Source organism: Nannospalax galili, unplaced genomic scaffold, assembly GCF_000622305.1.
Source record: "Nannospalax galili isolate Female #2095 unplaced genomic scaffold, S.galili_v1.0 scaffold24, whole genome shotgun sequence".
NCBI lineage: Eukaryota > Metazoa > Chordata > Mammalia > Rodentia > Spalacidae > Nannospalax > Nannospalax galili.
In genome coordinates, this window is record NW_008352654.1 from 2,696,417 (window position 1) to 2,709,578 (window position 13,162).

General features: G+C 41.8%; 1 protein-coding gene across 4 annotated transcripts in view; it reads right to left on the minus strand.

Moving 5' to 3' along the window:
- The window catches only part of Psen1 (presenilin 1), a 65,322-nt gene that overhangs the window by 47,812 nt on the left and 4,348 nt on the right, over window positions 1-13,162 (minus strand). For 2 of the 4 annotated variants that reach the window (XM_008849788.2, XM_008849789.3), the window contains exon 2: window positions 4,012-4,151. In XM_008849788.2, coding sequence (XP_008848010.1) covers window positions 4,012-4,098 — 87 coding nt within the window. In that variant the 5' untranslated portion in view covers window positions 4,099-4,151. Of the gene's footprint in view, window positions 1-4,011; window positions 4,152-4,237; window positions 4,320-11,901; window positions 11,935-13,162 lie in introns of those variants that run through there. The other 2 variants (XM_029554410.1, XM_029554411.1) reach the window with 2 other exon arrangements.

Consider the following 13,162-nt stretch of genomic DNA (forward strand, 5'->3'; position numbering starts at 1 on the left):
GACTAGAAAGATGGCTCAGCAGTTACATACAGCTCTTGTAGAGGACCCGAGTTCAACACCTACCAACATCTCTAGCTCCATGTAATCAACCACTCTGGGCTTGAGAGCACCTGCACTTGCACATAACCCTCTCCCACCCCCACCCCCCATAATTAAAAGAACAAAAACAAAAACAAAAAACCTGCTGGAGAAAGGGCTCGGCAGTTAAGATCACTTGCCAATCTTCCAGAGAATTTGAGTTCAGTTCCCAGCACCCTATTAGGCAGCTGGCAATGGCCTATAACTCCAGCTCCAGGGTATCTGACACCCTCTTCTGGTCTTTGAGGGTACCCGCACATACGTGGCATACACTCACACAAATGTATACACATATACATAAATGAAAAATCAGTCTTGAGCCAGGCATGCTGGTGCATACCTTTAATATGAGCATTTGGGAGGCAGAGACAGGTGGAGCTCTGTGAGTTCCAGGCCAGCCAGAGCTACATAGTGAGACCCTGCCTCAAAAACACAAAACAAAATGAAACTGTGTGAATTCTTTTCTCTCCATACATTAGTAGCAATGGGTATTCCTCATTTACAGATAATAAGTTAGGTTTCAATTTTTTATCTCATTACTAGGGTTGATCAACAAGGCTTTCATGTATTTATTGTTTAGATTCCTTCTTCCATGGCTATTCATGTTTTTTGTTCACATTTCTACATCCCTATTCCTTTTAACTTCAAAAGTATTGTTATCACAGAGGCTGGAGGGATGGCTCAGCTGTTAAGAATGCTTACTGCTCTTGTACAGGACTTGAGTTTGGTTCCTGGCACCCTCATCAGGTGACTCATAACTGCCACCCTCCAGCTCCAGGAGATCTGACACTGTCTTCTGGCCTCCTTGGGCACCTGCACACATGGTACACATAAAGTTACACAGACACACACATATGCATAAAATAAGTCTTAAAGAAGAATCGGGGCTGGAAAGATGGATCAGTGGTTAAGAACACTTCTTGCTCATCCAAAAAAAAAAAAAAAAAAACCTGGGTTTAGATCCTAGCATCTACACTGACCAGCTCACAACCTTCCCTAACTCTAGTTTCAGGGGCTCCAACGCCCTCTTCTGGTCTCCACAGGCACTGTATGTATGTGGTGCACCTACATTCATGTAGGCAAAACACTCATATACAAAAAATAAAAATAAATCTTAAAAAAAGGATCCAGGTTCAGTTCCCAGCACCCACATGGTGGCTAACAGCTGTCCACAACTCCAGTTCCAAGGGATCTGACGCCCTCTTCTGACCTCCATGGGCACTGCAGGCAGAGATGCATTTATATACATGCAGGTAAAACATTCATACACATAAAATAAAATAAAAAATAAAAGAATTGTGATATTACATATTATAAGCCTTTGCTCTAATTTGGTATTTTACTTTGTTCATGGTAGTTTTTGCCATACACAAGTTTTGTAATTTTGTGTAACTGAATCTGAACTTTATTTTACTAAAAAAACAACTTACTCCAAATTCTGTTTTTCAGCACATATATGTACATGCATAATTACAATAAATGTCCATAAATAATTCTATTATGTACTCATTTTCATATAACAATCAACATACCTAAAAGGCTGCAATGTATATAGGGTCTGAGTATTATTTATTGATTTACTAATTTTAGAAATGGTATTTATAAAAAATAATCTTTCGGTTAGGGATATAGGTGAGGGGTAAGCATTTGGCATCATATACACAAGGCCTTGGGTTCTATCCCCAGCAGATGGAAGGAAGAAAGGAAGGGAGAAGAGAGTCTCATAAGACTTTATGCTTAGTGCTTAGAGTTCTACAATTAGAAATGTAGAGTCACAAGACTGCCCTGTAGGATGAATTATAACAGTTTAACCAAATGACTAGCAGGTTAAGTGGAAAACTTGAAAAACATCTATTAATCATAGGTAATGTTTCCAACAACAGGCAGAATTCCATCTGGCATCTGTACCCTGGGCCCTCTTTAATTCTCTAGAGTTAGTATTGAGCCCTTATTCTAATGTGCCAAAGAAGGCTGTCATTTCCATGAGCAGCTGATAGTAACTAGTTAGAGATAATATTTAACATTTATGGGGCTGTTGTGTTAGTTCTGAGCCTACTGTTCTTGACCAATTGTTAAGATACGTGCCAAAGATGTCCAGCTTTACTGGCATGCGAAATACCTCAGGAGGCAAGGCCAGGTAACTAGTCTCTTAACTGCTACAAAAGGATCCCATTCTCTTTCAGGACAGGATTCTCCCTCTGAATTTGCCTGCTGTGTTCCTGAAACTTTCACATCAATTCTGGTTTGGTAAATACTTTTAACCCTGTGCTTTAGGCTTCTTGTTCCTGGGATGACAATGTACTCAGTCAGACAAAAGGAAAAAGAAATCATTCCCTTGATGAGCAGCTACAATTTCTATCATAAAAAGACACTTTAGCTCTGTGACTCTTAACAAACTTCAAGTCCCTTCACTGTGAATAAGATTATACACACTAGCCCACAAGATGAAAATCGATTTTCTGGGCTCCTGAGGTCAGTCCATCATTGCATCCGCTAAAGTTAAAGAGGTAAAGGCAAGGACATTTGACCTTGGGTGCAAGAAATGCTTTAAATGTTATCTTCAATTATGGTACCTAACAATATATAATGGTACTTGAAATTACACAAGAATGTCAACAAGTTAAGACTTGGTTAATTTTTCCCAAAATTACTTCAATTCATTATACTTGTTATACTTGTTGTAGGGGTAACCAGTTCAATCTTTGTTTCGGATTCTGGTTTAAAACTCAAAGTCCTATGTTCCTGAACCTCTACTCTAGTCTCAGACAAACCATAACAGCTGGCTACCCAAACTTCTGGTCCTATCAAATCTTTTAAGTTAGAAGAAAACTGCAAAATTAGTAATCATCTAACTTTACTGATGGGAAAAGTGAGGTACCCTAAATCTTCAAAGTGTAAAAAAAAAAACCAAAAAACCTCTAGGACATCTAATGTTCATTTGTTTTTATTTTATTTTTATTATGTGTATATGTATGTGTCCATATGTCCATGTGTGTTCGTGTGTGTCCATGCAGGTACCACTGGAGGTCATAAAACGGTGTGGGATCCCCTGAAGCTGGAGTTACAGGTGCTTATGATCCACTTGACTTGGGTACTGGGAACTGAACTTGGATCTTCTAGAAGAGCAGCAAGTGCTCTTAACTGCTGAGCTCTCTCTCCAGCCCCCTTGCTCATTTAACACTGGCTTTTTCTGATTACTTTTAGTGACAAGTACCCACTAGCCCACAAGGCACGCCTGCAGAGCTTAGACTAACCTTGTCAAGGTTTTCATCCATGCTGGCTATACCTTGGAAAATTCTAATTCTCCAATCATTTCACAGGTTACTGTGGAGTCTGCACTTGATTAGTAATGATTAGTTAACGGGGTTACTGGCAGATTTAATGCATGTGTGTGTAGCCTATAGAGTCTGTGTCCCATGCCATCATGTATCACAACTCTATTCTGGTTTTCTCCTTTGATCTCAGAACTTTTATATTTAACTTTGCATTGTATAATCATTCTATTATTGAATACTTTGTGAACACTATCAGAAACTGTGCTAGATACTAGAAAAACTAATAAAATGTACCAATTCTGCCTAGCGAAGAGTAGGAGTAAGATAGGTAAAATAATAGTGTGACCAAGAGTTTCTTACACCTCAGGAAGCTAGAGAAAGCTTTACCTTAGGTGATATGAGCAGGGAGCAATTATATCAATACTCAAGTCTGAAATAGCCTTATGGGCTGGGGGAATAATAGCTCAGTAGACTAGCCTAAAGAGAGGCTCTTGGGTTTAATCCCAACATCACAAAACCAAACAACAGTTTAGGTCCCCTAGCACCAAAGGATACAATGCTTTACTCTCAGTTAAATTTCACAAACCTGCCTACTCCCTCAGCATCTCTGCGGGGCAAATGGGGATGGCAAAGAAAGTTTCAGAAGCTGACATTGTACCTGGCTACGCACGGTACTGCCGGGGTGACTGTCCTCAGACATCTGCGCATTCTGGAAGTAGGACAAGGGTGCGGGTATCTCCGTCATTGGAGCAACAGTATAGAAATACCTTTTCACAGAAAACAAAGCCTCTTGGGGTTCTGAAATGGGAAAGACAAAAATAATTTTGTACATTAAGATATACTTTTATTTGTTAAACCCTCATAAGTGACATTCAGAAACAAACCTTTCTCTCATGTGTTCTCCTCTAGGCCAACCTGTCTCAAGACCTCAAGAGCTGTTGTCACATGTAGGCTCTTGGATTAGGTCTGAAATAGGATTTTACCAAGTCACTCAAAATTACTCAAATACTAATAAATTCATTTGTACTGATCAAAAATTTGCAAACCCGAAGAAATGTGTTAAACTTTATTGTCAGCATAAGGCACCTCTATGGCAATGACCCCTCAAAAAATACAGAGATACTTAATAACTTCAGATCAGAGAGTCAAATGATTTTTTTCTTTAATATTTTATTTATTATTATTTTTTATGTGTATGAGTATATTGCCTGCATGCATATAGGTAAGTGTACCTGTGTCAGAGGCTGTTGGATCCCCCATAACTGGAGTTACAGACAGTTGTTAGCTGTCATATGGGTGCTGGGATTCGAACCTGGGTCTTCTGCAAGAACAACCAGTGTTCTTAACTGCTGAGCCATCTCTCCAGCCCCGGAGTCAAATGATTTTAAGATAAGTTCTCAACATTTCTTTTTCTATGCAGGCTGCTCCAAGTTAATTTTCTCCACATTATTTGTCTAGTGCTTTCAGTTCTGTAAAATTCCTTCTATCATCTCATTTCATCCTACAGTCATCCCATGCCATGGTTATGCACCCCCCATTCCCCATCCCCCAAGGAGAACAGAACTAATCTATTTATAAAACCAGAAGGGAGGGGAGAGTTGGGAGTATATCTCAGTGGTACAGTGTATGCTTAGTGTGTATGAGACCCTGGATCCAACCCCAAGGGGGGGGGTGGAAATCCAGCAGAAGTGGATCCAGACAAGTTCGGTGTCTTGCTTAAGGTCACACTCAGGGACAGGCATAATGGCACGCACCTTTAATCTCAGTACTTGGGACAGAGGCAGGTAGGTCTCTGTGAGTACAAGGCCAACCTGGTCTACACAGCAAGTTCTAGGCAAGCCAGGGCTACATGGAAAGACCCTGTCTCAGAAATAAAAAAATACACACTCAGGCAGATCAGTGTTCTTAACTCTCAGGTTCAGGCCTCTCCTTTTCCACATAGAATAGCATATTTATATGCAAGAGCCCCTAAAGGGGACCATGTTCCCACTGACCAGGGTGTTGGGAGCTATTAATCCATTATGTACATTGAGCTGTGGCAGGCTTGTTTACTGAGTTTGTGTTTTGTACACCAGTACCTAATCTGCCAAGTCAGGAGGAATGTGTTTATATGGTGGAGCTCACAAAACAAGTATTTGACTGCTCCTTGACCCTCAGATACAGGTGGGAAAAACAGCTGTTGAAATTAATTGAGTTAAGATCTCTGATATTCTGGATAAAAAGGCGGAGCTAAAATAAACCGGGGCTGCAGTCTCTACTGACAGTCCTCCCAAGTATCTTTTCTCTGTCTCTTGTTTTTTCTTTCAATCCTCACTCCCCCTTTCAGGTACTGTCCGTATTGGCCGGCTGGCACCGGCACCAGAGTATCTTAATTTCCATCAGACAATTCTTTCAGACCAACATCTCCTTTCATAAAAAAGAAATCTTTAGAAATATAGAAAATACCTGTTTATATACCTATGCATATATTTACTTATCTATCTAATATATGGTGTCTGAACATTATCATAGAGGGCTGAAGACAGCCCAAAGGCAGAGCACTTGCCTAGCACTCTTGAGACACTGGGTTCATTCCCCAGCATAGTAAAAATCAAATCAAAATAAGATACAATCATAAACATTTATATAAAAAATTTTTAGTAATATTCTGTTGCATTTTCACTTTTTTCAAATTTTTTTATTTACTATTTTATGTGTATGCACTGTTTTGCCTACATGTATGCAAGCGTACCGTGTGTACAATGTCCACAAAGGACAGAAGAGGGTGTTGGATTCCCTGAAACTGGAGTACAGACAGTTGTTAGCTGTGCTGGGAACTGAACCTGGGTCCTCTGCAAAAGCAGTCATGTTTTTAACCACTGAGCCATCTCTCCAGCCCCCTTAATTTCCACTTAACCTAGGATCCTCTACCTTCTGTAATACATATTCCAATTTTTCTTCAAGAAATACATAAAGCTGCTTTCCTCTTTAGTGAAGATATTAGGTTCAAATTAGCCCTTATTTAACTACATTTGGATCATTCAAATCATGACAAATTTCTTTTGTGGGAGAGGGGTTTCCTTAGGGGTGGCACCCAAGACCTCATGTATGCTAGACAAGTCCTCATCCACTAATCCACATCTCCAGCCCTCTCAGGACCAATTTCTACTCATTGTAGGCTTTCCTTTATATAATATCTGCTTTAAAGACTATATCCATCTTTCTCCATCCCGCCATGAAAATTTTAAATAGAAACCAAGAATATTTAACTAGTTTATTATGTTCACTTTACCCACTTCACAGATAAAATTAATGTGCCACAAAGAATTTAACTACCTCAATTTAAGGTTATATTTGGCAAGCAAAGGAATCCAAAGCCTCACATTACAGTATACTGTCAATGAGCAAAACCTGTCCCTTCCTCTAAAAGTTCACAGTAATGAGGATTAGGTTATATGATGCTCATTTATTTTTTAACCGCTCAGCCATCTCTCCAGCCCCTATTTTTAAAATTTATTATTATTACTATTATTGAGACAGGGAATCCCTGCAGCCCCACCTGGCCTGGAACTCACTGTATAGACCAGGCTGGCCTCCATCTCACAGAGATCTGCCTGCTCCTGTCTCCCAAGAGCTGGGATTAAAGGCTTGCGCCACCACACCTAGTCATGCTCACTTCTATTACTAGTAAAACTACTGCTTACAAGAAAATGAGATTGTTAATATCAGTAACTGCTAACTATACATTAAAAACCAAGGTGTCGCCGGGCATGGTAGCACACCCTTTGATCCCTGCACTCAGGAGGCAGAGGCAGGCAGATCTCTGTGAGTTCCAGGCCAGTCTGGTCTACATAGTGAGTCCCAGGCCAGCTGGGGCTACATGGAGACCCTGTCTCAAAAAGAAAAAAAACCAAGGAGCCAAAAGTAGTTTGTGGTCAGCATGGTGGCACAGGCTTTTAGTCTCAGCACTTAGCAGAAGCAGGAGGATCTCCATAAGATCAAAACAGCCTAGTCTACATAGGGAGCTCCAGGCTAGCTGGGGCTACAGGAAGACCTTGTCTCAAAAAAAAAAAAAAACCAAAAACAACAAAAAAAAACCACTTCAGAAAAATTAAATGAATTTGCCTGTGTGAGATTACAGGGCAAATGAGTAACACCAACCAAGAACCCAGGTCACCAGAGGTCACTGGATGCTTAGCTCAGTGCTGTTCCAGAAGCTACCAAGACCCCAGTGGTGTAAGGAACACTCCCTGAAGAGCTATACTCACATGAGCACAGAAGGAAGCAGAAGCAGGCCATGGGGCCAGTTCAGGGGAACAAACACACACTGTTGGTACAAAGAAAAGGGGAAGTCCAAGCCAGAATTGATTTTGGTCCAGTAACGGCTGAAAACAACTGATGACTGCATACACAAGGTCAATGACCCCACTGTTCAGGCAGCATGGTAGGAGGCACTTGTAGATTTGATAACATTTTCATCAGAGCCATCGGAACACAAAAAAGTGAGCTGTACTGCAGAGGGAGAGGAAAGCAGGACAGGAGATTTTGGTACTTTTATCTCTGGTGACCTGCTGAAGACTGACATGCTGAAGTGCTTGAATTCACTGTCATCCATTTCCTTTCAAGACACTTGCGCAGAGATAAGCAGGCCAAAAATAAAGGGCCTAAAATGAAACACAAAATCCCTCACCCTCTAACAATCAGATTCTAACTGCCTGAAAGCCTGACCCAGTGCGCCTACACAAACCACTAGAGACTAATTTGTAATGATCCCCAGAGCCTCACCCCAGATGGTGTCTCAGGAAGGACAAACAGTAATATAACTTTACTAAGAAGACAGTGGGCTATCTACCTCTTATCTATTCAAAGGGGACCCCATTTGAAATGCCTCAGGAGGCAAGACCAGGTAACTAGAGACTCTTAACTGCTACAAAAGGATCCCATTCTCTTTCAGGGCAGGATTTTCTCTCTAAATTTGCCTGCTGTGTTTCTGTGTATAGTGTATTTTCTTTCCTGAAATTTTCACATCAATCCTGGTTTGGTAAATACTTTTAACCCTATGCTTTAGGTTTTTTGTTCCTGGGATGACAATGTGCTCAGTCTGACAAAAGGAAAAAGAAATCATTTCCTTGATGAGCAACTACAATTTCTATCATACAAACAAAGATACTAAGAGCTGGGATACAGCTCAGTGGCAGAGTGCTTGCCTGGCATGTGCAAGACCCCAGGGTCAATCCCTAGTACTACAGGGGAAAAAAGGCATCTATACAAAGAAACCCCAAAAGCCCCCAAACTATAAATAATCTCAGCGCTTAGAGCTCCACAAAATAGTCTCTGCAGAGTCTGGGGAGAAGACTCAGTGATTAAAGTGCTTGCCATGCAAGTGTGATGACTGGAGATTGGATTCCTCAGAACCCACATAAATACCAAGTAGGCATGGTGGCTTGCCTGTAATGCCAGTACACAGAAGGCAGAGATAAGGAATCCCCAAAGCAAGCTGGCTAGATAGACTAGCCGTATCAGCGAGCTCTGGGTTTGATCAAGAGACCATGCCTAAAAGATGGAGAGTGATCTAAGAAGACTCCCAAAGACAGCACAAGCAGGCAGGCACAAGCACTCACAGACAGGCGCAGGCACACACACACACACACACACACACACACACCTCACATATACATACATGGGAAAAAAATGAAATAAATTTAAAAAGAAAAATCTGCCAGGCATGGTGGAACACCTTTAATCTCAGCAAATGGGAGGCAAAGGCAGGAGGATCTCTGTAAGTTCAAGGCCAGCCTGGTCTACATAGTGAGTTCCAGGCGAGGTGGGGCTACAGGGAGACCCTGTCTCAAAAAGACCAAAAAAAAACAAAAAACAAAAAACCCACATTAGAATTTCAAAACACATCCCAGGAGCATTGTTTAATAGTTTCTGAAAAGGTTTATTTAAAAAATCCCATTCATTGGGGCTGGAGAGATGAGAGCACTGATTGCTTTTGCAGAGGACCCAGATTCGACTCCAGCACCCACATGGTGGCTAACAACTGTCTGTAACTGTCTGTCCAGGGGATCTGGTACCTTCTTCTGACTTCCTTGGGTACTGTATGACATGGGTGCACTTACACACATGCAGGCAATACACTCGCACATAAAATTAAAAAAAAAAAAATCTCATTTGTGGAAGCACCTGCAGGGTTGGGGATATAACTCAGTTCATGGAGTACTTGTCTAGTTTGCCCAAAGCCAAACTAGCATTCCAAACACAGGATGTGTAGTCCCAACACATGATGTGTAGGCAGGAAAATCAGGTCATCCTTGGCTACATAGTGAGTTTGAGGCCAGCCTGGGATTCATGAGACCATAATTAAATAAAAAACAAAAAAGGGAAGCACCCACTGAAAATACTTTTTCCTTTACTTACTGTATCCCAAGGTAACAACTAACCCTCTGAACTCCTGAAGAACAGTTAATCATTGGTTTCACTTTCTAACTTTTGAGGTAAATGATCATAAAACTACATGCTACAAAACCTTTTTTTTAAATTATTTTTATTTTATGAGTGTTATGCCTGCATGTAGGTTAAGTGCACCTGTGTCGTGTAATGCCTGTGGAGGTCAGAAGAGGCTGTCGGATCCCCTGGAACTGGAGTTACAGACAGTTGTTAGCTGCCATGTGGGTGCTGGGATTCGAACCCGGGTCTTCTGCAAGAACAGTCAGTGTTCTTAACTGCTGAGCCATCTATCTCTCCAGCCCCCTTTTTTGGTATTTTTGAGACAGGGTCTCCCTATGGCCCCAGATGGCCTGGAACTTGCTATGTAGACCAGGCTGACCTCAAACTCACAGAGATCCACCTTCCTCTGCCTCCCAAGTGCTGGGACTAAAGATGTACACCACCACACCCAGCTTTACAAAAACATTTTCTTGGGGCTGGAGAGATGGCTCAGCAGTTAAGAGCACTGACTGCTCTTGTAGAGGACCCGGGTTCAATTCCCAGCACCCACATGGCGGCTACAAACCATCCTTAACTCCAGTTCCAGGGGAATCTGAAGCCCTCTTCTGACCTCTGAGGCATTGCACGACACAGATGCACTCACATACATGTAGGCAATACACACATACACGTGAAATAAAAATAAGCTGGGCTTGGTGACGCATGTCTTTAATCCCACAGGCAGATCTCTGTGAGTTCAAGGCCAGCCTGGTCTACATAGTGACACAGCCTGGTCCAGGACAACTGGGGTTACAGGGAGACCCTGTCTCAAAAAGACAAAAAAAGTAAAATAAATTTTTCATGAGATGTAATCATGACCTTCTCTATCATAAATGGCTATAGCTTAATGTTCCTTAGTCCTTGTCCATGTTCTTTTCCTTTGAAAACTGTGACTGTATTCTTTTGTCATACACATACATCTGTACCGTGATGCTTTCAAGTGTCAAGCAGGTGGTGTTGCTGGAGCGTGCGGAGTGAGGGTCTTAATGAAAGAAAGAAGAGGGAAAGGGAGGAGAGAAAAGAAAAAAAAAAGATAAAAAAGTGGGGGGAGGGAGGGAAAGGGACAGGAAGGAAGGAAGGAAGGAAGGAAGGAAGGAAGGAAGGAAGGAAGGAAGGAAGGAAGGGGGGAGGTGTCTCCACTCTCAAGCACAGGCAGAAACACACATGCACACGCGCACACACGCACAACCTTACTTCCCTGGGATTCCCCCTCAACACCCCCGGAAGGAAGGGAGGGAGACACACACACACACACACACACACACACATACCAGTTTAATAAGCTTATTTAGCAAAGGATATACTGCAAAGATTTGAGTGGGCTACAATGAAAGGGGCAGTGGATTCTGACTGAGTCGTGGATTTTAAAGGTTTTGTGAGACTACTTATGAGGTAGGAGGGGTAAGGTGACCCTTTTTACCTCACAAATCCAAGGATATTAAAGCACAAAGTGTCATTCTGACTATATGGAGACAGTTATCAAGATCCAGCTTATCTTTGTTACCGTCTATCTCCTTTTAAGACTGCTCAAGGTCCCATGATGCAACTCAAAGCTGTCTGTCTGTTAAGAAAACTGAAGCTGGGGCTGGAGATTGCTCAGTGGTTAAGAGCACTAGCTACTCTTGCAAAGGACCAGGGTTCGATTCCCAGTACTAACAACCATCCTTAACTCCAGTTCCAGGGTATGCAATGCTCTCTACTGATCTCCACAGGCTTTCATGACACGGGTGAATTTACATCCATGCAGGCAATACACATACATATAAAATAAAAATAATAAAATCTTTTAAGAAAAGAAGAAAGAGGGGCTGGAGAGATGGCTCAGCGGTTAAGAATACTGGTTGTTCTTGCAGAAGACCCAGGTTTGAATCCCAGTACCCACATGGCAGCTAACAACTGTCCGTAACTCTAGTTCCAGGGGCTCTGATGGCCTCTTCTGTCCTCCGAGGGCACTGCACGACACAGTTGCACTTACCTACATGCAGGCAATATATTCATACACATAAAATAAAAATAATAAATTAAAAAAAAATAAAAGAAGAAAGAAAACTGAAGCTGGGCCAGAGGTGGTAGCACATACCTTTAATCTCAGTACTCAGGAGACACAGGGAGGTGGATCTCTGTAAAATCCAGGCCAGTACAAAGCGAGTTCCAGGCCCCTTGGGGACACAGGGAGACCCCGTCTTAAACAAAAACAAACACCCCTCCCCCTCAAAAAACAAAACAAAACAAAAAAAACCACTGAATCCTTATCATGAGTTGGGGCCAGGGTTTCACAATATACAGACAGTCTGCACAAACAAGCACAGGCCACTCAGGCCATGTACAACTCCCCTTTCTCACCTATCTTCTACCTAAGAGTGTTACTTTACAGTCTGACATTTCTCCCTGACAGGCGGCACAAGTTCAATTACATGGGTAGACTGAGAAAACCTCTACTTGAGTTTTATTTTTTCGGTGGTGGGAACAAACCCAAGGCCTTATGTATACGCTAGGCAAGTATTCTGCTACTGAGTCACACCCACAGCTCTCTCCTTAGATATGTATATGTATTCATGTATTTACTGAGACAGGGTCTTGCTATGTTACTTAAGATGACCTTGAATTACAGCTCTCTCCTTAGATATGTATATGTGCATGTATACATGTATCCATGTATTTAATGAGACAGGGCCTTGCTATGTTATTTATGATGACCTTGAATTTGAGACTCTCCTGCTTCCAACTCCTGAGAGCTATGAGATTACAAGTATGCTCCATCGTGCCTGGTTCTACTTAGGATTTTAAAGGCTCACATTCAACAATAAATGTAATGAAACTCTAAACTGTATTCTGTAATTGAAATAAAAATAGCTTAAGAATACACCTGGGGCAGGGGGAAATGGCTCGGGAGTTAAGAGCACTGGCTGTTCTTGCAGAAGACTTGGGTTTGGTTCCCAGCACCCACATAGTGGTTAACAAGCACCTATAACTCCAGTTCCAGGGGATCCTACACCCTCTTCTGACCTCTGCAGGTGTTACAACATAGGATATTTACATACATGCAGGCAATACACTCATACACATAAAAATAATAAAATATTGCTGGGCGTGGTGGAGCACAGCTTTAATCCCAGCACTTGGGAGGTAGAGGCAGGCAGATCTTTGTGAGTTCGAGGCCAGCCAGGTCTACATAGTGAGTTCCAGGACAGCTGGGGCTACGAGGAGACCCTGTCTCAAAAAAGACTTAAAAAAAAAATTTTTTTTTAAAAAGAATAAACTTGCCAGGTGTGGTGGGTGCATGCCTTTAATTAAAAAAAATTTTTTTTTTTAAAAAGAATAAACTTGCCAGGTGTGGTGGG